The sequence below is a fragment of the Oncorhynchus keta genome, chromosome 11 (assembly GCF_023373465.1).
Source record: "Oncorhynchus keta strain PuntledgeMale-10-30-2019 chromosome 11, Oket_V2, whole genome shotgun sequence".
Lineage (NCBI taxonomy): Eukaryota > Metazoa > Chordata > Actinopteri > Salmoniformes > Salmonidae > Oncorhynchus > Oncorhynchus keta.
The window spans coordinates 50,036,959-50,064,956 of record NC_068431.1 but is presented as its reverse complement, the minus strand read 5'-3'; the positions used below and the strand labels follow the sequence as shown (position 1 = coordinate 50,064,956).

At 44.7% G+C, this 27,998-nt stretch overlaps 1 protein-coding gene across 5 annotated transcripts; it reads right to left on the bottom strand.

Moving 5' to 3' along the window:
* Positions 1–5: 5 nt before the first annotated feature.
* LOC118390501 (phosphofurin acidic cluster sorting protein 1-like) lies at positions 6–27,851 on the bottom strand. Of its 5 annotated transcripts, none has more exons than XM_052457398.1 (24): positions 27,338–27,851; positions 26,543–26,814; positions 21,139–21,226; positions 20,263–20,352; positions 19,966–20,091; positions 19,690–19,834; positions 19,235–19,326; positions 19,032–19,115; positions 18,710–18,927; positions 18,514–18,607; positions 18,342–18,419; positions 18,052–18,203; positions 17,793–17,928; positions 16,856–16,960; positions 16,622–16,728; positions 16,342–16,517; positions 14,961–15,071; positions 14,340–14,457; positions 13,721–13,763; positions 13,490–13,532; positions 13,250–13,385; positions 12,873–13,111; positions 12,569–12,688; positions 6–538 (listed from the first exon to the last, which is right to left on the bottom strand). In XM_052457398.1, exons 2-24 carry the CDS (start codon positions 26,752–26,754, stop codon positions 420–422), a joined length of 2,832 nt encoding a protein of 943 aa, XP_052313358.1. In that variant the 5' UTR covers positions 26,755–26,814; positions 27,338–27,851; the 3' UTR covers positions 6–419. The 5 variants fall into 5 exon arrangements, with proteins under 5 accessions (XP_052313358.1, XP_052313360.1, XP_052313359.1 ...); XM_052457400.1 differs by having other exon boundaries at positions 16,363–16,517; positions 27,338–27,850; XM_052457399.1 differs by lacking the exon at positions 26,543–26,814.
* Positions 27,852–27,998: the final 147 nt, after the last annotated feature.

The window sequence follows — 27,998 nt, the reverse complement described above, 5'->3', positions numbered from 1 at the left end:
ACATGTTTGAAAAACTAAAACGATATTTGACTCCAACAGAAATCATCAAATGTTCAGTTTGAGTTTTTTTAATCTTCTAAACTTTGGACAACAATGAAATGAGGGTTTTCAAGCTTCTGAACTTGGCAGGTAAGTAATGCTTGGAGATAGTGAGGTTTCGAATAGGCCTAGCTTGTTTATCACTAACGACCAAGGAAGAAATCTGGTACTTTCTGTCCCTAACACTAAAACTGAAAATAAATCATATCAAAAATGAAAATAGTTTTTATAAAACTCAAACTAAATAAAAAATAGTAAATTTGGTCTGAAAACTAGCAAATTGAACTTCAAACAAAAATTAAAAAAACAAATAGAAAAACAACTATAATAACCTTGGTGCCCAGGAAGCATAGAGTGAGTGACTATGTCTGGGTTGGCCTCTAGGTGGCGGTCTTGTTGTAGCCAAACAGCCCCACTGGCAGGTACTTCACATGGGTGGGCCACTGGGCAGCCAGCTGGAAGAACTTCACATCAGTCCACTCCACGCCATCCACAGACACTGAAAAATATCCAACAGTTTCATGACTCCCATCTACAAACACTGAAAAATAAACAAGCATGTTGAATCGGGTTCAGTCCCACTGGGCACAAACTGGTTGAATCAACATGGTTTCAAATTAATTTGTAATTTTTTAAAATTTATTTATTTATTTATTTTTTAAATTTGTCGTATTGACATGGAAAATACATTGGATTTGAAAAACTGTTGTTTTGAGGGGGAAATGTCAACTACAAGATTGTCATCACAGTAACCAATTTAACATAGACAAACCTGGGCCGCACCTCCTACTGGAGAGTTGATCTATCTACAACTTTCCATTTGGCCAACTCACCAAGGGTTTTAAGCATGCCCAGCCCTGCTTAGCGTTGATATTTGTCAAATTACTTCTACCAATGTGCTTTCGTGAGTAGCACCTTAGTACCTGCTGCCCTATATACATAGACTTGAAATCAATGGACACTTTCATAATGTTGCATTACACATCAATTATGTATCTACTGTATCTTACTCTATGCCGCTCTGACATTGCTCGTCCAACTATTTGTATATTCTTAATTCCATTCCTTTACTTTAGATTTGTGTGTATTGTTGTGAAATTGCTAGATACTTCTTGTTGGAGCTAGAAACACAAGCATTTTGCTACACCCGCAACATCTGCTAAACAAGTATGTGAACGATTTGATTATTGAGGGATCTCTTAACTAAATAGATTCACAGTTGCAATCGAAGTCATTCCAAAGGGTAGGTTTAAGAGTGCAAATTAAATGTTACCATACTTTGTAAGTCCTATATCATCAATGATACTATTTAGGCCTACAGTATATCTAGTATTTGCGAAGTCAACAGCTATTGTTTCAATTCAACCCAGGGTTCAACTTAAAATAGACCTTTTTATTTTTGTATTTTTTTTTCACCTTTATTTAACCAGGTAGGCAAGTTGAGAACAGGTTCTCATTTACAATTGCGACCTGGCCAAGATAAAGCAAAGCAGTTCGACACATACAACAACACAGAGTTACACGTGGAGTAAAACAAACATACAGTAGAAAAATAAGTCTATATACAATGTGAGCTAGTGAGGTGAGATAAGGGAGGTAAAGGCAAAAAAAGGCCATGGTGGCGAAGTAAATACAATATAGCAAGTAAAACACTGGAATGGTAGATTTGCAGTGGAAGAATGTGCAAAATAGAGATATACATAATGGGATGTAAAGGAGCAAAATAAATACAGAAGGGAAAGAGGTAGTTGTTTGGGATAAATTATAGATGGGCTATGTACAGGTGCAGTAATCTGTGAGCTGCGCTGACAGCTGGTGCTTAAAGCTAGTTAGGGAGATAAGTGTTTCCAGTTTCAGAGGTTTTTGTACTTCGTTCCAGTCATTGGCAGCAGAGAACTGTAAGGAGAGGCGGCCAAAGGAAGAATTGGTTTTGGGGGTGACCAGAGAGATATACCTTCTGGAGCGCGCGCTACAGGTGGGTGCTGCTATGGTGACCAGCGAGCTGAGATAAGGGGGGACTTTACCTAGCAGGGTCTTGTAGATGACCTGGAGCCAGTGGGTTTGGCGACGAGTATGAAGCGAGGGCCAGCCAACGAGAGCGTACATGTCGCAGTGGTGGGTAGTATATGGGGCTTTGGTGACGAAACGGATGGCACTGTGATAGACTTCATCCAATTTATTGAGTAGGGTATTGGAGGCTATTTTGTAAATGACATTGCCGAAGTCGATGATTGGTAGGATGGTCAGTTTTACAAGGGTATGTTTGGCAGCATGAGTGAAGGATGCTTTGTTGCAAAATAGGAAGCCAATTCTAGATTTAACTTTGGATTGGAGATGTTTGATGTGAGTCTGGAAGGAGAGTTCACAGTCTAACCAGACACCTAGGTATTTGTAGTTGTTCACACATTCTAAGTCAGTGCCGCCCAGAGTAGTGATGTTGGACAGGCGGGCAGGTGCAGGCAGCGATCATTTGAACAGCATGCATTTAGTTTTACTTGTCTTTAAGAGCAATTGGAGGCAACGGAAGGAGAGTTGTATGGCATTGAAGCTCGCCTGGAGGGTTGTTAACAAAGAAGGGCCAGACGTATACAGAATGGTGTCTGCGTAGAAGTGGATCAGAGACTCACCAGCAGCAAGAGCGACATCATTGATGTATACAGAGAAGAGTCAGTCCAAGAATTGAACCCTGTGGCACCCCCATTGAGACTGCCAGAGGTCCGGACAACAGACCCTCCGATTTGACACACTGAACTCTATCAGAGAAGTAGTTGGTGAACCAGGCGAGGCAATCATTTGAGAAACCAAGGCTGTCGAGTTTGCCGATGAGGATGTGGTGATTGACAGAGTCAAAAGCCTTGGCCAGGTTAATGAATACGGCTGCAAAGTATTATTTCTTATTGATGGTGGTTAAGATATCGTTTAGGACCTTGAGCGTGGCTGAGGTGCACCAATGACCAGCTCTGAAACCAGATTGCATAACGGAGAAGGTAAGGTGGGATTCGAATGGTGGGATTCGGTAATCTGTTTGTTGACTTGGCTTTCGAAGACCTTAGAAAGGCAGGGTAGGATAGATATAGGTCTGTAGCAGTTTGGGTCAAGAGCGTCCCCCCCTTTGAAGAGGGGGATGACCGTAGCTGCTTTCCAATTTTTGGGAATCTCAGACGACACGAAAGAGGTTGAACAGGGTAGCAATAGGGGTGGCAACAATTTCGGCAGATAATTTTAGAAAGAAAGGGTCCAGATTGTCTAGCCCAGCTGATTTGTAGGGGTCTAGATTTTGCAGCTCTTTCAGAACATCAGTTGACTGGATTTGGGAGAAGGAGAAATGGGGAAGGCTTGGGCGAGTTGCTGTGGGGGGTACAGTGCTGTTGACCGGGGTAGGGGTAGCCAGGTGGAAAGCAAGGCCAGCTGTAGAAAAATGCTTATTGAAATTCTCAATTATAGTGGATTTATCGGTGGTGACAGTGTTTCCTATCTCCAGTGCAGTGGGCAGCTGGGAGGAGGTGTTCTTATTCTCCATGGACTTTACAGTGTTCCAGAACATTTTTGAGTTTGTGTTGCAGGAAGCAAATTTCTGCTTGAAAAAGCTAGCCTTGGCTTTTCTAACTGCCTGTGTATGTTGGTTTCTTGCTTCCCTGAAAAGTTGCATATCACGGGGGCTGGTTGATGCTAATGCAGAACGCCATAGGATGTTTTGGTTAAGGGCAGTCAGGTCTGAAGAGAACCAAGGGCTATATCCGTTCCTGGTTCTAAATTTCTTGAATGGGGCATGCTTATTTAAGATGGTGAAGAAGGCATTTTCTAAAAATAACCAGGCATCCTCTACTGAAGCGATGAGATCAATATCCTTCCAGGATACCCCGGCCAGGTCGATTAGAAAGGCCTGCTCGCTGAAGTGTTTGACAGTGATGAGTGAAGGTCGTTTGACCGCTGACCCATTATGGATGCAGGCAATGATCGCTGAGATCTTGGTTGAAAACAGCAGTATTTAGAGGGTGTATTTAGAGGGCAAGTTGGTTAGGATGATATCTATGAGGGTGCCCGTGTTTACGGCTTTGGGGTGATACCTGGTAGGTTTATTGATAATTTGTGTGAGATTGGGGGCATCAAGCTTAGATTGTAGGATGGCTGGGGTGTTAAGCATGTTCCAGTTTAGGTCACCTAACAGCATCTGAAGATAGATGGGGGGGCAATCAGTTCACATAATGGTGTCCAGAGCACAGATGGGCGTTCAGGTAACGTTGCGACGGAGGGGCCAGTTGGATAACTCCCTCGGGCAGATAACATTGGTAGTCCAGTTGTGAAGGCTCGGTGCGGCTCCGCATCGGCAGTAAAACGGGTCCGGATAGGTGATTGTAGCCCAGGAGTGGCTGATTGAACTGTTTAGTCACACGGATAGCAGCTAGCTGCGAGATCCAGGTGTAAATGTCCAGAGCTTGCGGTTGAAATCCGGGGATATGGAGATATGGATATCAAATCAAAATGTAAATGCACTTTAAATAAAGTTTGATTTGATTTAGTCCTATTCTTGCATTTAACATTTGATTTGATTTTTGTCCTATTCTTTAACTTAAGATTTTTGCTTCAGATGGAGACATGAATTCAACATATGAATTGTCAATTTGTAGACAAACTGAAATTGAAGCCAGACTAAATCAGTGGCACAAAAGATACATCTCCTGGTGCGCAAAACTCAGCTGCTGGTATTTTTCCATGGGATTCTGAGACGAAAGCAGGCTTCCACGAACGGCATATCAATGAAGAGATATGTGAAAAAACACCTTGAGGGTTGATTCTAAACAACGTTTGCCATGTTTCGGTCGATATTATGGAGTTCATTTGGAAAAAAAGTTTGACGTTTTGGTGACTGAATTTTCAGTTAGTTTCAGTAGCCAAATGTGATGTACAAAACGGAGCGATTTCTCCTACACAAAGAATCTTTCAGGAAAAACTGGACATTTGCTATGTAACTGAGAGTCTCCTCATTGAAAACATTCGAAGTTCTTCAAAGGTAAATTATTTTATTTTATTGGTTTTCTGTTTTTTGTGAAAATGTTGCGTGCTAAATGCTACGCTAAATGCTACAATAGCTATCAAAACTCTTACACAAATGCTTGATTTTCTATGGTTCAAAAGCATATTTTGAAAATCTGAGATGACAGTGTTGTTAAGAAAAGGCTAAGCTTGAGAGCAGGCATATTTATTTCATTTCATTTGCGATTTTTATAAATCGTTAACGTTGCGTTATGGTAATGAGCCTGAGGCTGTATTCACGATCCCGGATACGGGATGGGTAAATTCAAGAAGTTAAGGAGAGAGATTGGTCTATAGGAGGCGCACTTTAGCGGGTGTTTCCCTTTCTTGTGGATTACAGTAATCACTGCTTGAAAGAAGGACTCTGGAAAGCAGTTGTCTTCTCTGGCTTTTTTAAGTACCTCCATAAGGCAGGGGACCAACAGCTCCCTAAATTCTTCATAGAACTCTGGAGGGAAGCCATCCTCCCCAGGAGATTTATTAGAAGGTAAGGATTTAATGGCCTCCAACAATTCAGGAACTGAGAAGTGTTCACTCAGGCGCTCGCCGTCTTCGCCTGACAGGCATGGGAGGTTGAGAGAGGAGAGAAAGGAGTCCATCTCTGATAGATCATCGCTTGATTGGGAAGTGTAGAGGTCTTCATAGTATTTCTTAAAAGTATTATTAATTTCAGTAGGGTCGAAAGATATCTCTTTAGTAAGAGTTTCTATGGCATTAATTGTCCTCTTACTTTCCTCTGCTTTCAGTTGCCATGCCAATACTTTGTGAGCTTTCTCTCCAAGCTCATAATAACGCTGTTTTGATTTAGTGATGGCCCTCTCAGCTTGATATGTGTTCAGAATATTATATTTAAGTTTTTTATTTACCAAAAGCCTGTATAGATCTTTAGTCGGGCCTCTTTGGTAGGTTTTCTCTCGCTCGGAGATTTCAGATTCAAGGGCACTCAGTTCCGCACAGTGTTTTTTCTTCAGCCCTTTAGTAAAGGAAATAATCTGTCCCCTCAGATAGGCCTTCAATATGTCCCAAAGAATGAAGCTGTCAGGAGCAGAGGGTTTGTTTGTCAAAGTAAAAATATTGATCTGCTCTTTGATGAATGCACAACATTCAGGTTGCTTTTTAGGAGTGTAGAATTTAGTCTCCATCTATATGCTCCATTTACCTTGGTAGGAATGGAGATTGATAATACCAGAGGAGAATGGTCACTAAGCAATCTGGGGAGATACTCGACATCTAACACTATGAAACAGTTGTGCCGAAAGTAAAAAGTTATCTATGCGTGTGTGTGTCTTGTGTGGGTGTGAATAAAAAGAGTAGTCCCTATCCAGTGGGTGCAACTGTCTCCAGATGTCTAGTAAATTGAGATCTTTCATGAATGACATGGTGAGCTTGCCAGCTTTGGTAAGAAGTGAGGGTTTATCAGAAGACCTATCAAGAACTGTATCTAAGCAAAAATTAAAATCTCCTCCAACCAGTAGCCATCCTGGTGGTGCTTGAGCAACCTGAAGGAAGATATTCTGAATAAACATATGGTCATCGAAGTTAGGAGCATAAATATTCAATAGGGTCCAAGACTCTGAAAACATATGCCCCTGCACCAAAACAAACCTGCCAGAGGGATCAGAGATGGTGTTGTTGTTGATAAGTGTCTACTTATCAAAATTGCAGTTCCTCTTGCGTTGGAGTTAAAAGAGGATGCAAAAACTTGTCCTACCCATTCCCTCTTCAATTTCTTGTGTTCACTGGCTGTAAGATGTGTTTCTTGTAAAAACACAATGTCAGCCTTTAATTTCTTAAGGTATGTATAGACTATTTTCCTTTTAATCGGGCTGTTAAGACCTTTTACGTTGAATGTGACATATTTTAGTGGATTAAGCATAGGTTGGGTTTCAAAAATAATAATAATTTACCTTTGAAGAACTTTGAATGTTTTGCATGATACTTCCGGCGCCGACAGAGATGGCCGCCTCGCTTCGCGTTCTAGGAAACTATGCAGTTTTTTGTTTTTTTACGTGTTATTTCTTACATTAGTACCCCAGGTCATCTTAGGTTTCATTACATACAGTCGAGAAGAACTACTGAATATAAGATCAGCGTCAACTCACCATCAGTACGACCAAGAATATGTTTTCCGCGACGCGGATCCTGTGTTCTGCCTTACAAACAGGACAACGGAATGGATCGCTTGCAGCGACCCAAGAAAACGACTCAGAAAAAGAGGGAAACGTAGCGGTCTTCTGGTCAGACTCCGAACAAGGGCACATCGCGCACCACTCCCCAGCATTCTTCTTGCCAATGTCCAGTCTCTTGACAACAAGGTTGACGAAATCCGAGCAAGGGTAGCATTCCAGAGGGACATCAGAGACTGCAACGTTCTCTGCTTCACGGAAACATGGCTTACTGGGAAGACGCTATCCGATGCGGTGCAGCCAACGGGTTTCTCCACGCATCGCGCCGACAGAAACAAACATCTTTCTGGTAAGAAGAGTGGCGGGGCGTATGCCTCATGACTAACGAGACATGGTGTGATGAAGGAAACATACAGGAACTCCTGGTGAACAGGAAATCCTTCTGTTCACCTGATTTAGAATTCCTCACAATCAAATGTAGACCGCATTATCTTCCAAGAGAATTCTCTTCGATTATAATCACAGCCGTATATATCCCCCAAGCAGACACATCGATGGCTCTGAACGAACTTTATTTAACTCTTTGCAAACTGGAAACCATTTATCCGGAGGCTGCATTCATTGTAGCTGGGGATTTTAACAAAGCTAATCTGAAAACAAGACTCCCTAAATTTTATCAGCATATCGATTGTGCAACCAGGGGTGGTAAAACCTTGGATCATTGTTACTCTAACTTCCGCGAAGCATATAAGGACCTGCCCCGCCCCCCTTTCGGAAAAGCTGACCACGACTCCATTTTGTTGATCCCTGCCTACAGGCAGAAACTCAAACAAGAGGCTCCCACGCTGAGGTCTGTCCAACGCTGGTCCGACCAAGCTGACTCCACACTCCAAGACTGCTTCCATCACGTGGACTGGGACATGTTTCGTATTGCGTCAGATAAAAATATTGACGAATACGCTGATTCGGTGTGCGAGTTCATTAGAACGTGCGTCGAAGATGTCGTTCCCATAGCAACGATAAAAACATTCCCTAACCAGAAACCGTGGATTGATGGCAGCATTCGCGTGAAACTGAAAGCGCGAACCACTGCTTTTAATCAGGGCAAGGTGTCTGGCAACATGACCGAATACAAACAGTGCAGCTATTCCCTCCGCAAGGCTATTAAACAAGCTAAGCGTCAGTACAGAGACAAAGTGGAATCTCAATTCAACGGCTCAGACACAAGAGGCATGTGGCAGGGTCTACAGTCAATCACGGACGACAAGAAGAAACCCAGCCCAGTCACGGACCAAGGTGTCTTGCTCCCAGGCAGACTAAATAACTTTTTGCCCGCTTTGAGGACAATACAGTGCCACTGACACGGCCTGCAACGAAAACATGCGGTCTCTCCTTCACTGCAGCCGAGGTGAGTAAGACATTTAAACGTGTTAACCCCGCAAGGCTGCAGGCCCAGACGGCATCCCCAGCCGCGCCCTCAGAGCATGCGCAGACCAGCTGGCCGGTGTGTTTACGGACATATTCAATCAATCCCTATACCAGTCTGCTGTTCCCACATGCTTCAAGAGGGCCACCATTGTTTCTGTTCCCAAGAAAGCTAAGGTAACTGAGCTAAACGACTACCGCCCCGTAGCACTCACTTCCGTCATCATGAAGTGCTTTGAGAGACTAGTCAAGGACCATATCACCTCCACCCTACCTGACACCCTAGACCCACTCCAATTTGCTTACCGCCCAAATAGGTCCACAGACGATGCAATCTCAACCACACTGCACACTGCCCTAACCCACCTGGACAAGAGGAAAACCTATGTGAGAATGCTGTTCATCGACTACAGCTCGGCATTCAACACCATAGTACCCTCCAAGCTCGTCATCAAGCTCGAGACCCTGGGTCTCGACCCCGCCCTGTGCAACTGGGTACTGGCCTTCCTGACGGGCCGCCCCCAGGTGGTGAGGGTAGGCAACAACATCTCCTCCCCGCTGATCCTCAACACGGGGCCCCACAAGGGTGCGTTCTGAGCCCTCTCCTGTACTCCCTGTTCACTCACGACTGCGTGGCCACGCACACCTCCAACTCAATAATCAAGTTTGCGGACGACACAACAGTGGTAGGCTTGATTACCAACAACGACGAGACTGCCTACAGGGAGGAGGTGAGGGCCCTCGGAGTGTGGTGTCAGGAAAATAACCTCACACTCAACGTCAACAAAACTAAGGAGATGATTGTGGACTTCAGGAAACAGCAGAGGAACACCCCCTATCCACATCGATGGAACAGTAGTGGAGAGGGTAGCAAGTTTTAAGTTCCTCGGCATACACATCACAGACAAACTGAATTGGTCCACTCACACTGACAGCGTCGTGAAGAAGGCGCAGCAGCGCCTCTTCAACCTCAGGAGGCTGAAGAAATTCGGCTTGTCACCAAAAGCACTCACAAACTTCTACAGATGCACAATCGAGGGCATCCTGGCGGGCTGTATCACCGCCTGGTACGGCAACTGCTCCGCCCTCAACCGTAAGGCTCTCCAGAGGGTAGTGAGGTCTGCACAACGCATCACCAGGGGCAAACTACCTGCCCTCCAGGACACCTACACCACCCGATGTTACAGGAAGGCCATAAAGATCATCTAGGACATCAACCACCCGAACCACTGCCTGTTCACCCCGCTATCATCCAGAAGGCGAGGTCAGTACAGGTGCATAAAAGCTGGGACCGAGAGACTGAAAAACAGCTTCTATCTCAATGCCATCAGACTGTTAAACAGCCACCACTAACATTGAGTGGCTGCTGCCAACACACTGTCATTGACACTGACCCAACTCCAGCCACTTTAATAATGGGAATTGATGGGAAATGATGTAAATATATCACTAGCCACTTTAAACAATGCTACCTTATATAATGTTACTTACCCTACATTATTCATCTCATATGCATACGTATATACTGTACTCTACATCATCGACTGCATCCTTATGTAATACATGTATCACTAGCCACTTTAACTATGCCACTTTGTTTACTTTGTCTACATACTCATCTCATATGTATATACTGTACTCGATACCATCTACTGTATGCTGCTCTGTACCATCACTCATTCATATATCCTTATGTACATATTCTTTATCCCCTTACACTGTGTATAAGACAGTAGTTTTGGAATTGTTAGTTAGATTACTTGTTGGTTATCACTGCATTGTCGGAACTAGAAGCACAAGAATTTCGCGACACTCGCATTAACATCTGCTAACCATGTGTATGTGACAAATAAAATGTGATTTGATTTTAAATGTGTAACTGAATAGAAATCTATCATATGCAGATAATTAGGAAATGTTTCAACTTTGGTTTGAGCACAAAAGTGACCTGTGTGTCTCTTTAAGAAGGAAACAATAAACATAGAAAAAAGGAAGAAAAAAATAATAAAAATCCCACCCACCCCGATTGTCAGACTAGAACAACAGTCCCAACAATCAAACATGAATACACTTGTAGAGATACGTTGCTCCTCGCTTTCCATCTTGCTCTTCTTGGTGTAAACTAAAACCTGTGAGCTCTCTAAATTGAAAACAAACGTTGCCCACAGTAAGGGATGCTTGAGTCTCTTTTCGAAAGATTAACATAAATGAGGGAGAAAGCAGTGGGCCTAAACCCACTTATTGCTTCGCCCAGTAGATATGGACTAAACCAAAATATACTCTCCTGTAAATATAATTGAACTCACCCCGGGAAGATACGGTTAGTTGAAAATGTACAAATCAATTAAAGTGACCGGGAGATACCAGCAGTTGAATCGGGATAAGAGAAAACAAACGAACTGCATTTTATCCCCCAGAGAGACCGTCCTGGCTCAGACGTTGCTCAGTTCTTTGAGAAAAGTGTGCACTTCTCCCGGCGTGTTGAAGAGATGGCTTCGGCCTTTGTACTGAACTTTCATCCGCGCAGGGTGGATGAGGTAGCCGGTGATGTTCTTCTCCTTCAGTGCTTTGGCGGCAGGTCTGAACTGCTTGCGGCGTCTGGCGAGGTCCGCGCTCATATCTGGGAAAAGGCTGACCCTCTTTCCATCGATGCCGATGTCCCCTTTGGCTCTTGCGAGTTGCAGTATCTTCTCTCCGTCTTGGAAACGGAGGAACCTGATCAGGACGGCTCGTGGGGGCTCATCTGGCCGGGGTTTCGGCGCTGATGTTCTGTGGGCGCTTTCGATATCCAGCGGCTTGGTGAAGTTGATTATGCCTAGTACCTCCGGGATCCATTGAGTGAAGAAACGGACCGGGTCACGGCCCTCGCTGTCCTCTTTCAATCCCACCACACGGATATTACTACGTCTACTCTGGTTCTCCATCTGATCTACCTTGTTTTTGAGGTAGGCATTGTCCTTTTGCAGTTGTGTCAAGACCTGGTCATGTCAGGCGATGGTATCTTCAACTGTGCTAATGCGCAACTCTGCCTCAGTCGTTCTCAAAAAGAGATCATTCATGGAGGATTTCAGGTCGTCAATGGAAGAATGGAGTTCAGCCGATTTCTTATCAATTTTCAGAGAAAGACCTCTGTTACCATCCTGAATTTCCCAGAGGAGAGTAGCCAGCATGTCGGCAGGCTCGCAAGAGGCTGCTGAGAGCAACAGTCTGGAACTGTTGTCTGAGTTATGAGGGCTAATGCTAATCTTGCTAGCTGTAGCATTATCGTTATCTTGGGAATCAACAACGTTTTGGTCGTCCTTCTTGCCTCTCGGTCGGAGGTCCATGGCTCTTTGGGAAGGTAAGTACTTGACAATTTATCAGCCGATGTTAGAATATTGTTTCAACGTTGTTATTTAGGTAAAAATAGAATAACTTTGAAGAGCTCCGTTTGTCAACGTCTGCTCAGCTCCGCGGCATCACGTGCTCCCAGCACAGCATCTATTAACAGCATTGATTACTTGCACTATGCGCTAACAATGTAATCCCAACTGCAATCCAGGTTATGTGGTTGTGCTATTAGACGAAGCACAGTGATAACTCATTAGGTTGAAGAATAAATAAATATCTGACATTGTATTCCCGTTTGTGATTTTAATAATAATAATAATAATAATAATAATATATGCCATTTAGCAGACGCTTTTATCCAAATACTTACAGTCATTGTGCATACATTCTACGTATGGGTGGTCCCGTTACCCTGGCGTTACAAGCGCCATGCTCTACCAACTGAGCTACAGAAGGACCACATTTTAGATTGTTGATAACACAGTTGGGAAATCAACAAACTTCTAGCTGTCTTTTTTGAGTGGGTGAATTTTAAAAAAAAAGGTTGAAATCTCATTGATCAACAGCTCAACCAAATATGACCCAAATGTCCACGTTGAAATGACGTGGTGTACCTTTTAGGCTGGTCTGCTGCTGCTTGGTAGAACAGATGAGTCTGGTGATGCCCTCAACCACCTGGCTTTTAGAGTCCACATCCCTCTCTTTGGGCTTCTTCCCCAGGAATATGGTGGAGACTGTGGACACGGAGGAGATGAGCATACAGGGGGGGGGTTAAAACCAAAACACACAACAGCATGCATCCATTGCATACTTCTCCTTTCAGTTAGTACATTTACTTAGTCATTATCTACCCCAAATTAGTTGATTGACAAACTGCATGTGCTGGACAGTCCACTATCTTCCCACCCTCCTCCTCACCTTTCTTGTTCTTCTCCTTGGTGACCACAGTCATAGCCATGGTGTTGGCCTGGGGCTGGTTCTCAGTGGAGCCCCCTCCTGGCAGCCTGCTGACCTGCAGGGAACGGAAGGCACTCTTCAGGGTGTTCTTGGAGCCCTTGTCACACCGCTCCCCGTCCTTCTTCCGCTCTGAGCATGTCGCTACCCAATAATCCACCGTCAGCCCAATGGTGTCCACCCCATGGGACATATTAGGGCTCCTGGGAGAGAGGTAGAGAGTGTGGCAGACAGTGTACGAAAAACAACTATTGCTCAACAATGTACTCAAAAACGTGTTTAACTGCAGGGATGGGAATTAACTTCTCATGTTAGACTGTTGTACACTGTGGTTGTCATACCCCAGACCGCTACTCAGGGAGGGAGACGGAGGTGGGGTGACAGCCTCTCTGGTCATCCCTGTGGGAGATCCATGGGCGGGTGGGGAGGTGGAGGGAACAGCCAAGCTAACACTAACAGCCTCCTCAGAGTCTCCACCTGTAGGCCCAAATCAACACGGTCCTTAACACTGCTCAGGGACAGACTGGAGAGAGAAAGGTAAACATTAACAGACAATAGGTACTCCAGAAATATGAACCCACCTGAATACGCCGGATTCGGTTCAATCAACCCTACTTTCACCACCTGTTTCACACACAGGGATCAGTTCATTAGTATCAGCGTTACACTCCAGGGTTGTACTTGGGAATCGTTTGGATATCCCCCGTCTGTCCGTTTGCATTGAAGCAATAATTATGATAAGAGGCATCATTTGCCAAATTGACTGCCTCAATGTTAGTATTGATGGAAACCATCAGTACTGATTTACTTACCCCAACAAAGGGAACAAATTTCTGGTAAGAGTCTTCGTCATATCTGGTAAGGTGGAAATAATGAGTGGCCAATAAAATAGTTCTCTTCCTAAAACATACCTGATTAACATCATATAAACTGAGTGTACAAAACATTAAGAACACATTAAGAGCACACCCCCCTCAATTCGTCGGGGCATGGACTCTACGAGGTGTCAAAAGCGTTCCACAGGGATGCTGGCCAATGTTGATTCCAATGTTTCCCACAGTTGTGTCAAGTTCACTGGACGTCCTTTGGGTGGTGGACCATTCTTGATGCATACAGGATGATATTGAGTATGAAAAACCCAGCAGCGTTGCAATTCTTGACACAAACCGGTGCGCCTGGCACCTACTACCATACCCCGTTCGAAGGCACTTCAATCTTTTGTCTTGTCCATTCACCATCTGAACGGCACAAACACACAATCCATCTCTCAAGGCTTAAAAACCCTTCTTCAACCTGTCTCTTCCCCTTCGTCTACATGGATTGGAGTAGGTTTTAACAAGTGACATCAATAAGGGATCATAGCTTCCTGTCGTGTGCTCTTAATGTTTAGTACACGCAGCGTAAATCAGCCACGCAGGCCACTCCACTCACGTCTTGTACTTGCAGGTGAGCATGGCCTCAGCGATAGGCAACTGGTGTGTGACAGAGACACTGCTGATGTACTGGCTGATCCTCCCAGCCACGTCCACGCCGTCTGCAGCTGGAGCCGCTGGTAGGGAAGGGGAACAGACAGTCAGTCTGTAGGGAACGCAAGGCTGTGACCAGATCTGAACTGACTAACCCTAGTAACTAAGGAAGAGATGGGGCAGCTTGCAGAGAGCGCATCCTCCAGTCAAATACCATTAATATGCTGATCAAGGCAGATTAAGTTCCCAAAGACACACGCTCGACTGCTTTCCAGCTCAGTGGAACTGTTTGTAAAACAAAGCATATTGATTTATAAACTGAAATGAAATAGTCCTTCAGTCTGTGTTGCCGCTAATAGCACAAAACGAAAAGCGCCCTTGTGAGCGAGCGAGCGAGAGAGAGAGCGAGAGCGAGAGAGAGAGAGAGAGAGAGAGAGAGAGAACGAGAGAGAGAACGAGAGAGAGAGCGAGAGAGAGAACGAGAGAGAGAGAGAACGAGAGAGAGAGAGAGAGAGAGAGAGAGAGAGAGAGAGAGAACGAGAGCAAGAGAACGAGAGCAAGAGGGAGAGAGAGGTGTGGTGTTTACTAGAGTGAGGGGGCTCCAGGCGACTGAACAGGTCTCTCCAGGCATTGTCCAGGAACACAGAGCTGTAGCGAGGGTCCAGGGAGGCTAGGTGCTTAGCGACAGGGTGACAGCCTGGAGGCAGAGTAGAGGCAGCCACAATGAGTCACACACCCAACCCACTCAGTACTGCAGCTCTGAGCAGAGCAGCTGTACCATACTGCGCTTCAGCTATATGTGACATAATGATTGGAGCAACTCATTGTCAGGAGGAGGTTTCAGAACATGAGAGTGGGTGTTTTTGTAAATCTTTGTTTATGCTACAGCTGAAGAGGCTTATTTATTTATATATATATTTATATATATATATATAAAGCATTACATAACCATGCTAGATATGTACCATACTATCCCACTGGGCACAAACTGGTTGAATCAAGGTTGTTTCCACGTAGTTTGTCAACATACTGTAATGTGGAATCTACGCGATTTTTGGTTGAGATGGAGACGTGAATATAACGTCTCAATTCTTAATTTGCAGACAAACTGGAATTAACGCCAGACTTAAGTCAGTGGCACAGATTGAACTATCCAAGCAGAAGATTCATCTCCTTCAAATGAGGATATTGGGTTGCGTTGACAACCAACCACAATTCAATAGGACTTTTGTTATTCCAGTAAATAGCCTAATGTCAAGGCTATCTTACAAACTAATGTAAACGTTCAACCTTAAAATGAGTAACACATCCATGGCCTCATTTTGCGATGACTGTAAATATAAATGTCTTCTTGTGTAATCATATAATGTGGCATGCATATAGGTGGTCGCCGGTCTGTGGAGATCTTCACAATTGCTGTCATAAATCTGCGCAGAATCTCAAACGGCATTGATCCCTCACACCATGTACTTTTAATGTAATCTCAACTGCAATCTTGGTCATTTGGATGTGCTATGAGATGAAGCACAGAGTGGTATAACACATTCATCTCTTGTAATAAGCAAACAAAATGATCTGACATTGTATTCCCATTTGAACTTGGCTGTGCTTTTAAAAATGTTGAAGTGAGGCGAAGGACCTTTTTGGGTGACAAGTGAACAACAACAAAACAATTGGACATTGTTTTTTCATTGGAATGTGGTTGTGCTCTGAGATGGTTGAAATCATAGTGGTGACACGTTGGAAATGTAACTAACTTTCGGATGTCTTTTTGAGTCGGTGAATATAGGTTGTAAATCTCATTGAGCATCGTCTCAACCAAATATTACCCAATTTTCCACGTTGAAATGACACGGTGTGCCCAGTGGGAAACATCTTACAGCAGTCACATTGTATAATACTGATCTTTTAGACCCAAGCACTGTGTTACATGGTATATAACATGTTTATATTACTGTTCTCAGGACCTGAACCGGTCTCTCTCTCACCCAGGGGGACCACCAGGAAGCGGATTAGGCTGAGCCAATCAGATGTTTTGTTGGCCAGCTGATTGACAAAGAAGTGCAGGATGGCCCCCAGGTAGCTCTGTCCCCCTGCCACCACCACCTTGACGGGCGGCGGCGTGGACGAGTTACAGTTACAGCTGCGGGGAGAGGAGGGCGGGTTTAGTGGACCACAATATAATAGGTTCCCTTCATTACCACACGATACATTGAACCAGCGAGTATTGATTCATTGGCTACTTACAACTTTTGGATGCGCGTGAGAAGGGTGGTGAGGACAGCCTGAATCTCCACCCCACAGCAGGTACACACTAACGGCTGTTTTTGAGCCAGCAGCACCTCGGACACATACTGCACACACGTTTACCAGAGGCCACAAACACATAGACACATATGAACACACATACGCAAAAGTAAATATGTCCACAGGGGAATGGAGGAGTGAGATAATGGAGGTGAAGATTGAAGTGAAGAATACCTGTCCCTGCCAATCACTGGTGTTGACCAGGACCAGGCTGTCCGGGAGGGTAGTGTCTGAGGAGAAGATCTGATTCAGCTGGTCATACACAGCCTTCCTGGGCACCTGCACCCCCCCACACACACACACATACACACACATATACATACATACATATACACATACACATACACATACATATACATACATACACATACACATACACATACACACACACATACACACACACATACACACACACATACATACACACACACACACACACACATACACACACACACGTACACACATACACATACACACAAAGTCAAATTCTGGGCATATTCAAATACATTGTCAAAAACTGGGCGCACACACACATGCTTCAATGAAATCCATCAACACAACAGGACAGTGCCTGTATGCAGCTGTAAGCGAGAAGTCAATTGCGGGTCTCAACTTCCTGCTGAGAGTAAGAATCTCAGAACACACAAGGTGAAACTTCAATATTCGGTAGTAGTTGGTAGTAGTTTTCCTCTTGTGATGTCAGTCACTGACAGTCACTCAATTAGCCCATGTCAGCTCACATTTTACAGATTGCTAGGTAAGTTAGTCTAGCCAGCTATATATATGTTGTAGTATGTCATGGCTGAATTACTGACCGGGCACATCAAGGCTCGAGGCCAGTAGCCATGATCTCCTGAGGGCCCCCCCCCATTGATTTTGTTAGTCAGTCTCACTCAGAGATTATATGAACCTGTGAAGTAACTGCAAAATGTGTAGAATTGCAACATTTTCTCTGCCCCAAAGCTAAATTTTTATTAACTTTAAAGCTACACATTTGCAACAGGATCACCACCACTCTGGATCACCCTCTGCAAACAAATCCTCAGCTCCATGGTGAGTATGGGTACGGACTAGCTCTGGTTAGGGTGGGGTGGGGTGGGGGGGGGGTCACCTGTGGGGTGTGGCTGAGCTCCGGTGACCTTTCACTGTCAGAGCTGTTGGTACGTTCGCTTAGTGGCTTGGACAGCGCTCGCCTCTCCTTCATTGGTGTCCCACGTCTCTGCCTGGGTGTGTGCCCGCCATCCAACCTGGAAAAAAACACACTCCTACTCACTGACAGTCAGTACCCACACAGAAAATATGACTACGGCAGAAAGTGAAGGAGCGCACATGTAGCACTGGAGGGTTTTGTGTGTGTGTGTTAGACTGACCTGGGGGAGGGCATGGTGGTGTAGGGCATGCTGGTGTGGCTCTCACTCTTGCTGCTCCTCAGTTCCCTCATTGGGGTCCTGGGTAGCTGCTCTGGGACAGAGACAGTGATGCAGGGGGTAGTGTCCAGAAACATCTCCGGATCAGTCAGCACCTAAACACACCGACAGACAGCCAGACAGAAACACATCCTAACACCGCACAGGCCTCAAAACACTGAAATACAGAGGCCACCAATGAGCGAGGGGGAAAATAAGAGAGGGAGGGAGGGAGGGAGGTTAGAGGGTCTCACCAGGGTGTCTGTCTCAGAGTCGTCCAAGTTGCGGGAGCGAGAGCGTTTCATCTTGCCTGACGGAGGCTGCTCACCTTGCTGAAAGTCAGACAGCAGGAAAACAGTGGTAAGAGGGAGTGCCAGGGGACATCTGGACTTAGAAGGCCCAGCCACCCCCATGTACTGTACTCACTGGGCTCAGGGTGTCTCTGGGCAGACTGCACCTGCTGTTCAGACTGCCAAACTCGGTCTGCGAGCTGGACTGGGACATGCCCTCAAAGAAGGGCCTGAACGTTCAGAGAGAAGAGAGATTGCCAGAGTTCTGTTAGGTGGATGTTTGTCAGAACATACATTTCCGTTACCTACAGATAAGTCCGACTTCTCATGACCTGAGTTTGGGTTTGGGTGTGCTGAGGACACTGTCCGTCTCCTCCATCTCTGGCCCGCTGTCATTGGGGTTGTACATCTCCAGACTGTCATAGAGCTCATCCAGGTCCTCCTCCACGTCACGGATGTGCTCCTGGGACACGTGCTCCAGGCCAAAGTCCACCTCATCAGACACCTTAAACCTCTTCAACAAGGCCACAAACTTCTGCTTGATGTTGGGCTGCCGGGTTAAAGGAACACGTAGATATCAAACCGGTTGACTAGAACAGCGGCAGGTAGTCCCAACGCCACAGAGACAGGCAGACGAGTAGACTGGATGCTTACATGAGCTCTGGTGATGGAGGCTGTAGAGGTGAGTTTGTGTCTGTGCTTCTTCTTCCTCATGTCATCCTCTTCGTCAAACAGATACTGGAGAAAAAAAAAAGAGGGAGGGTCAACTTCGTGCTCAAACCGGACAAACCCTCCATCCACTCTGCTGTACGCCGGCTTAAATACTTGTATTGAAGCAGTGTGATATCGCCCCCTACCTGGCTGTGAGCAGGGTCATCACTCCCATCCTGCTCTGATGAATAGCTCTCCTCGTCTTCCTCCGAGTAGTTGTCAATGTCAGGGGAGCGGTCTGGCAGTTACAGGGAGCCAGATAAGAGATGTGTTATGTATGGGTGTGGGGGTCCAGTATGATGTGAAAACTATTTAAACCTTGTGTCATATGGACAAGGCAGCGGCTGACTCTCTCGAAAGACGAACATGGATGATTGAATTTACTGACCATGGTGTGGCACGTACACATTGAACTGTTCAATACACTGACATTCTGGATACTTAGACAACTCCATTAAGCAAATTGCAGAATATAAATTTAAAAAATAATAATAAAAATAACTTAAAAAAAAAAAAAAACATTTTACATTCTGATTCCTTGTTCATGGCCTTATCGCCCTCGAGCCTGTCCCCTTTGTCTTTCACTCTGTGTCTCCCTTACCAGACATCTTGGCCTTGGACATCTCGTGGTCGATGGGCTGGCTGGAGAGCGAGTAGACCCTCATCTCGGCCACAGGCACAGCCGTGTCCTTCACTGTGGTGTGGAGACCCAACACACGGGCCCCCTCACTGGGGTGCTGCATCACCTGGGGAGGAAAGGGGTCAGGGAGAGAAAGAGAGATTTGGGGGGGACAATTGATGGCGTGTTGTACAAACAAAAGCCTGAATGATCGTAGTTATGGCAGATAACGGCTGGGGTGAGGTGTTGCCCTCTTACCTCTGCCATGTTGATAAGGCCCAGTGCCAGGGTCTTATAGCCCAGAATGGTGCGGTTCTTGTACCTCTTCCTCCTCTGCAGCATGATCTGCAGTCTGTTGGCATCTCGCTTCAGAAAATGTGGATACTGGAGGAAGTAAAGATGAGAGATGGCGAGGTTGACAGAATCAGACATGCACTTAAATCATGCACTGAAAATAGAATCTCTGGGACATTTAAAAAAAAAAGTCTCTGACTCTCATCCACAATTCATTTGCATACACATAACTGTCTGTGCAAACACACCACGGTAACTCACTTGCAAGGAGAACGTTAGCTGAAGATCGGTCTCGGTAAGTCCAGGCGATGACAACAGGATTTCATTGGACCGTAAAATGCGCTTTGATCCCTAAGAAGATATTCCAAACACGTTACAATACATCTCCTGCATATATTATCCATGGATTACAGATAAAAGGGTTTTATAAGTCACTAGTGTATTTAAGCAATAAGGCACAAATGGGTGTGGTATATGGCCAATATACCACGGCTAAGGGCTGTTCTTATGCACAACACATTTTATTGTGAAACAAACAAGAAATAAGAATAAAAAACAGAAAACTCAAGTGTGCATAACTATTCACCCCCCCAAAGTCAATACTTTGTAGAGCCACCTTTTGCAATTACAAAGTTTCTGATCATTTGTTTTATAACCCAACCCTGATCTGTACTTCTCCACAACTTTGTCCCTGACCTGTTTGGAGACCTCCTTGGTCTTCATGGTGCCGCTTGCTTGGGGGTGCCACTTGCTTGGGGGTGCTACAGACTCTGGGGCCTTTCAGAACAGGTGTAGCTATACTGAGATCACATGACAGATCATGTGACACTTAGATTGCACACAGGTGAGCTTTATTTAACTAATTATGTAACTTCTGAAGGTAATTGGTTGCAACAGATCTGATTTCGGGGCTTCACAGCAAAGGGGGTGAATACATATGCACTTTCCATTTTTTTTTTCTTTTTTCATTTTACTTCACCAATTTGGACTATTTTGTTACATGAAATCCCCCCAAACAATCCATTTAAAAATTACAGGTCGTAATGCAAAATAAGAAAAAACGCCAAGGTGTTTGCAAGGCACTGTATGTACACTTTTGTCGAAGGGACGGCGGTGTGTGTGTGTGAAGAGCGCCACCTGGAGTTTGACTGCGATGACAACAGAGGTTAGGTCTCTGTCCAGCTCCTGAAGCATCACCAGCTTCTTCAGAGTAACTGTGAAGAGCCTGGGTTTAAGGAGAGAAAAAGGGGATATTCATACTTCTCTGTTTTAGTCTGTGAATTCAGTGAATAGGTACCAGCAACATGAGAAAGTGTCAGTCGAGTCCTTGACAATAACAAATCTTTAAAAAAAAATGTTGGCCGAGAGTGGTAGAGTATCATCCTAGATTTGTAATGCAAATTGTAAGCGGGAATGGTTCGGTGAGGATGGTGGCCAACAAAAGCACTTTAGGAATATTAGGCTCCAGACATAAATCACAGATCACTGTATTCCTACGGGCAATTCGTGGTTCGAAGTACTTTATTTTTGGACAAAGCAGAGACAGATTGGCTGGCTGGGATTTATCTGCGTAGATGAGAGACAGAACAGGACACTCAAGGAGAAACTCAAAAAATTGTCATCCCTCTCAAGGTAGAAGCCACTTTGGCTCCAAAAGACACAACTAGGTCTACAGCCTCATTGTTGATTCTTAGCCAAACAAACGGAAGCATTGCATCTTGAATAACCTTTAATTCCATTTGGGTCCTAGGTGCAGCACTCGGCCTCACGTCACAAAGATTGGGTAATAGGAGAGGGTGCCATATCTGCTGTTCCTCCCTAATTAAATGTCAAATTCACGACAAACCTTGGCCTCTCCACTCACTACACCATTAGAGAGAGAGGCGCTGGAGAGGTCTACCAGAGAACATCTGATTGGCTTAGGAGATTAATGGTTAATAATTGATATATTCACTAAAAGCCAAATGCCAAACAGATATGGCACTATAGGCTAAATAGAAATACACTACATTACCAAAAGTATGTGGACACCTGCTCGTCGAACATCTCATTCCAAAATCATGGGCATTAATACGGAGTTGGTCCCCCCCCTTTGCTGCTGTAACAGCCTCCACTCACCTAGGGAGGCTTTCCAGTAGATGTTGGAACATTGGTGCGGGGACTTGCTTCCATTCAGCCACAAGAGCTTAAGTGAGGTCGGGCAATTAGGTCAGGCTCGCAGTCGGCGTTGCAACTCATCCCAAAGGTGTTCGATGGGGTTGAGGTCAGGGCTCTGTGCATGCCAGTTAAGTTCGTCCACACTGATCTCGACAAACCATTTCTGTATGGACCTCGCTTTGTGCACAGGGGCATTGTCATGCTGAAACTGGAAAGGGCCTTCCCCAAACTATTGCCACAATGTTGGAAGCACAGTATCGTATAGAATGTCATTGTATGCTGTAGCGATAAGATTTCCCTTCACTGGAACTAAGGGGCCAAGCCCAAACCATGAAAAACAGCCCCAGATCATTATTCCTCCTCCACCAATCTTTACAGTTGGCACTATGCATTGGGGCAGGTAGCGTTCTCCTGGCATCCGCCAAACACAGATTTGTCCGTCAGATTTCCAGATGGTGAAGCATGATTCATCTCTCCAGATACAGCGTTTCAACTACTCCAGAGTCCAATGGCCGCGAACTTTACACCACTCCAGCCGACGCTTGGCATTGAGCATGGTGATCTTAGGCTTGTGTGCGGCTGCTTAGACATGGAACCCATTTCATGAAGCTCTCAACGAACAGTTCTTGTGCTGACGTTGCTGCCAGAGGCAGTTTGGTTGAGGTAGTGAGTGTTGCAACCGAGGACAGACGTTTTTTACGCGCTTCTCGCTTCAGAGATCCCATTCTGTGAGCATGTGTAGCCTACCACTTCGCGGCTGAGCTGTTGTTGCCCCTAGACGTTTCCACTTTACAATAACAGCACTTACAGTCGAGTGGGGCAGCTCTAGCAGGGCAACATTTTTACAAACTGACTTGTCGGAAAGGTGGCATCCTATGACGGTGCCACGTTGAAAGTCAGGCCATTCTACTGCCAATGTTTGTCTATGGAGGTTGCATGGCTGTGTGCTCGATTGTATACACCTGTCAGCAATGAGTGTGGCTGAAATAGCCGAATCCACTAATTTGAAGGGGTGTACACTATACAGTGCATTCGGAAAGTATTCAGACCCCTTGAGTTTTTCCACATTTTGTTACATTACAGACTCATTCTAAAACAGATTGAATATTTTTTTATTCATCAATCTACACACAATACCCCATGAGAAAGCAAAAACAGGTTTTTAGAAATGTATTAAAAATAAAAAACATAAATACCTTATTTACATAAATATGGGACTCGAAATTGAGCTCAGGTGCATCCTTTTTCCATTAATTATCATTGAGATGTGTCTACAACTTAACTAGAGTTTACCTGTGGTCAATCAAATTGATTGGACATGATTTGGAAAGGCACACACCTGTCTATATAAGGTCCCACAGTATACAGTGCATGTCAGAGCAAAAATCAAGCCATGAGTACAAAGGAATTGTCTGTAGAGCTCCAACACAGGATTGGGTCGAGGCACAGTCCTGCAGCATTGAAGTTCCCCAAGAGTGGCCTGCATCATTCTTAAATGGAAGAAGTTTGGAACCACCAAGTCTATCTAGAGCTGGTTGCTTGGTCAAACTAAGCAATCAGGGGAGAAGGGCCTTGGTCAGGGAGGTGAGCAAGAACCTGATGGTCACTGACAGAGCTCCAGATTTCATCTGTGGCGATGGGAGAACCTTCCAGAAGGACAATCTCTGCAGCACTCCACCAATCAGGCCTTTATGGTAGATTGGCCAGACGGAAGCCACTCCTCAGTAAAAGTTTTCCAAAAGGCACCTAAGGGACTCTCAGACAATTAGAAACAAGATTCTCTGGTCTGATGAAACAAAGATAGAACTCTTTGGCCTGAATGCCAAGTGTCACATCTGTAGGAAACCTGGCATCATCGCTAAGATGAAGCATGGTGGTGGCAGCATCATGCTGTGGGGATGTTTTTCAGCGGCAGGACCGGGAGACTAGTCTGGATTAAGGGAAAGATGAATGGAGCAAAGTACAGAGAGATCCTTGATGAAAACCTCATCCAGAGTGCTCAGGACCTCAGACTGGGGGAAAAGTTTTGACCTCCAACAGGACAACGACCCTTATCACACAGCCAAGAGTGGCTTCGGGACAAGTCTCTGAATGTCCTTGAGCAGCCCAGCCAGAGTCCGGACTTGAACCCGATCGAATATCTCTGGAGAGACCTAAAAAATGCTGTGCACCGACACTCCCCATCTAACCTGAAAGAGCTTGAAAGGATCTGCAGAGAAGAATGGGAGGAACTCCCCAAATACAGGTGTGCCAAGCTTGTAGCATCATACCCAAGAAGACTCAGGGCTGGAATCACTGCCAAAGGTGCTTCAACAAAGTACTGAATAACGGGTCTGAATACCCATGTAAATGTTATATTTCAGCAAAAGAAAGTTTTATACGTTTGCAAAAATGTCTAAAAACCTGTTTTGCTTTTTCTTTATAGGATATTGTGTGTCGGTTGATGAGGGGAAAAAAACTATTGAATCAATTTTAGAATAAGGCCGTAATGTAACAAAATGTGGAAAAAGTCAACGGGTCTGAATAGTTTCCGAATGCACTGCACATAAACAGTTGAAGTCGGAAGTTAACATACACCTTAGCCAAATAGATTTAAAATCAGTTTTTCACAATTCCTGACATTTAATCCAAGTAAAAATTCCCTGTCTTAGGTCTGTTAGGATCACCACTTTATTTTAAGAATGTGAAATGTCAGAAAAATAGTAGAGAGAATGTTTTATTTCTTTCATCACATTCCCAGCGGGTCAGAAGTTTACATACACTCAATTAGTGTTTGGTAGCATTTCCTTTCAATTGTTTAACTTGGGTCAAGCATTTTGTGTAGCCTTCCACAAGCTTCCCACAATAAGTTGATTGAATTTTGGCCCATTCCTCCTGACAGACCTGGTGTAACACAGTCAGGTTTGTAAGGCCTCCTCTCTCGCACACGCTTTTTCAGTTCTGCCCACAAATGTTCGATAGGATAGAGGTCATGGATTTGTGATGGCCACTCCAATACCTTGACTTTGTTGTTCTTAAGCCATTTTGCCACAACTTTAGAAGTATGCTTGGGGTCATTGTCCATTTGGAAGACCCATTTGCGACCAAGCTTTAACTTCCTGACTGATGTCTTGAATTGTTGCTTCAATATTTCCACATAATTTTCCTGCTTCATGCAATCTATTTTTGTGAAGTGCACCAGTCCCTCCTGCAGCAAAGCACCCTCACAACATGATGCTACCACCCCCGTGCTTCACGGTTGGGATGGTGTTCTTCAGCTTGCAAGCCTCCCCATTTTTCCTCCAAACATAACGATGGTCATTATGGCCAAACAGTTCCATTTTTGTTTCATCAGACCAGAGGACATTTCTCCAAAAAGTACAATATTTGTCCCCATTTGCAATTGCAAACCGTAGTCTGGCTTTTTTAATGGTGGTTTTGGAGCAGTGGCTTTTTTTATTTATTTTTTTATTTTTTACCTTTATTTAACTAGGCAAGTCAGTTAAGAACAAATTCTTATTTTCAATGACGGCCTAGGAACAGTGGGTTAACTGCCTGTTCAGGGGCAGAACGACAGATTTGTACCTTGTCAGCTCGGGGGTTTGAACTTGCAACCTTCCGGTTACGAGTCCAACGCTCTAACCACTAGGCTACCCTGCCGCCCCATTCTTCCTTGTTGACCGGCCTTTCAGGTTAAGTCGATATAGGACTCGTTTTACTGTGGACATAGATACTTTTGTACCGGTTTCTTCCAGCATCTTCACAAGGTTCTTTGCTGTTGTTCTGGGATTGATTTGCACTTTTCACACCAAAGTATGTTCATCTCTAGGACACAGAACTTATCTCCTTCCTGAGCAGTATGACGGCTGTGTGGTCCCATGGTGTTTATACTTGTGTACTATTGTTTGTACAGATGAAAGTGGTATCTTCAGGTGTTTGGAAATTGCTCCCAAGGACCTTGTGGAGGTCTACATTTTTTATTCCTGAGGTCTTGGCTGATTTATTCCCATGATGTCAAGTAAAAAGGCACTGAGTTTGAAGGTAGGTCTTGAAATACATCCAATTGATATCCAAGGTACTTGTCAACATACTATTTTCAGAGCTCACCATACAGTGTGTGGACCACTTTAAGAGGAACAAATCATTTTCAACCAGCTCTTCTTCAAATCCACCCACGTCTTCTCTCCATGTTCCCTGCCAGAGAGAGCACCCCCGCAAGCAGCCTTTACCTTAATACAGGGGTCCTTCTAGAATCCACACGCAACCCCACTCCTGCCCCCTCTTTTCTATTACTAGCCTACATCAAACACCTAACAATTCAGAGTTAGACAAAAAAAGCAGTACAGAAACATGTTGGAATATTGTTCAAATTTAACATTGTTAGTAATAGTGGAGGAGTATTCACCGATTAGCAACGGTCCGTAGGCGTATGTATATCGGCATAAAAGTGTTAGCCAATCTCTTGCCTCTAAGTATATACTGTGCTGGACAATTATTTATTCTGACAGCATGTTGTTTTCCTGTGGGGTTTAGGAGCAGCTGTCTATGGCACCCTGTCTGTGTCCCCAACTGCTCAGGGATATGTTGATTTGGAGGCTTTACATCCTGGTCAGTCATGATCTTGCACTTCCTGATGCTGATTCTTCATAACCATGGTCCTCCAAATATAGTTTTTCACTGTAAAGTTGAATGAGATCTTCCTTTTAAAATGGCAATCGTATTGTTTGTACTGCATATTGCCCCTTTAAAGACACCCCCTAAACTTCCCTACCATCAGCAATAACCTATCACTGCAGCCAAAATGTATCTATGTGAAGAGCACACTAACTTAATAACTGACAATTAATTTACAGTTGCAATCACTTGACCTGATGGTCAAAACAAAAACTGCTGTCATACTTGGAGTAATTTTGCAGCAGTGCAAAATGTGTATTATTCAAAGGCAAATACAGAAGTATGCTATTTACTTAAACTTTAATCATATTAAATGTTATTTTCATTAACTCATAAATTTTTTACAACTTTTATTCAACCCTCCTACATAACTTCTCTTGAGGGCAAAACAGGTGACTTCTTCTCACTGATTCAAAATCATTTCTAAATCAACACCCGACTACAGAAGCCGATAACCTATATGTGATCTGATCCAGACTGGAAACCACGACTGTCAGAACCAGCCATGGAGTTTAGGCGGCCATACCTGGGCACACAGCTTGGAGATGAGCGATCAATTTCCCAGGTCGCATACAGGTTCATTTGAACCGGACGGTTCGGGACGATCGTGACGGTCTTGTACGGCTGCATATGTGGAGATGGTGTGCCCCCAGTCCGCGGGATACCCCCTCTCTCCGACATACTGGAGGTGTTTTGGATGTGGAAGAAAATACCTTCTGTCATTCACCTTCCTGACTTGTGCATACAGATATTTTCATCATACCCTGAAGCTTCAAATTGCGCTTTCATATCCACATAATTCCATGCCTTCTTGCTTGCATTTCATGCTTTTCTGTTCTGCAGTCCACAGTTGATGTGATATGCTCACAAGTGCGATGTTTTTATTAGCAGGAAGCGGAACTTGCCCTCCAGGGAGCACAAGAGAATAGCTACGCCTCTCGTTAAAGACGCACTCTTTACTTGTACAATCTCTCAACAATAATAATGTCAGAGTCAGAGCGTCACAGCAGGTGCATACGGTATGTTGTGTGCGTGCTCGCTCGCTCTCTCCCTCTCGCCCTCTGTCCCACCCACACAGTGATAGAGTGCTATTATTGTAACGCGAGCCTCTCAGAGCTGCCATCCACACTATAGGGAGAGGAGGCATGGTACCAGCACAGTGGTCCCTTGGAGCATTAGGGTATCCT

Coding starts and splice junctions, on each gene's coding strand:
- LOC118390501 (XM_052457398.1), bottom strand. CDS start 26,754: ATGACTGACCAGGATGTAAAGCCTCCAAATCAACATATCCCTGAGCAG. Junction 17,929..18,051: donor ACCACCATGCCCTCCCCCAG/GTCAGTCTAACA, acceptor GTTTTTTTCCAG/GTTGGATGGCGGGCACACAC. Junction 539..12,568: donor GCAGCAGACCAGCCTAAAAG/GTACACCACGTC, acceptor GATATTTTTCAG/TGTCTGTGGATGGCGTGGAG.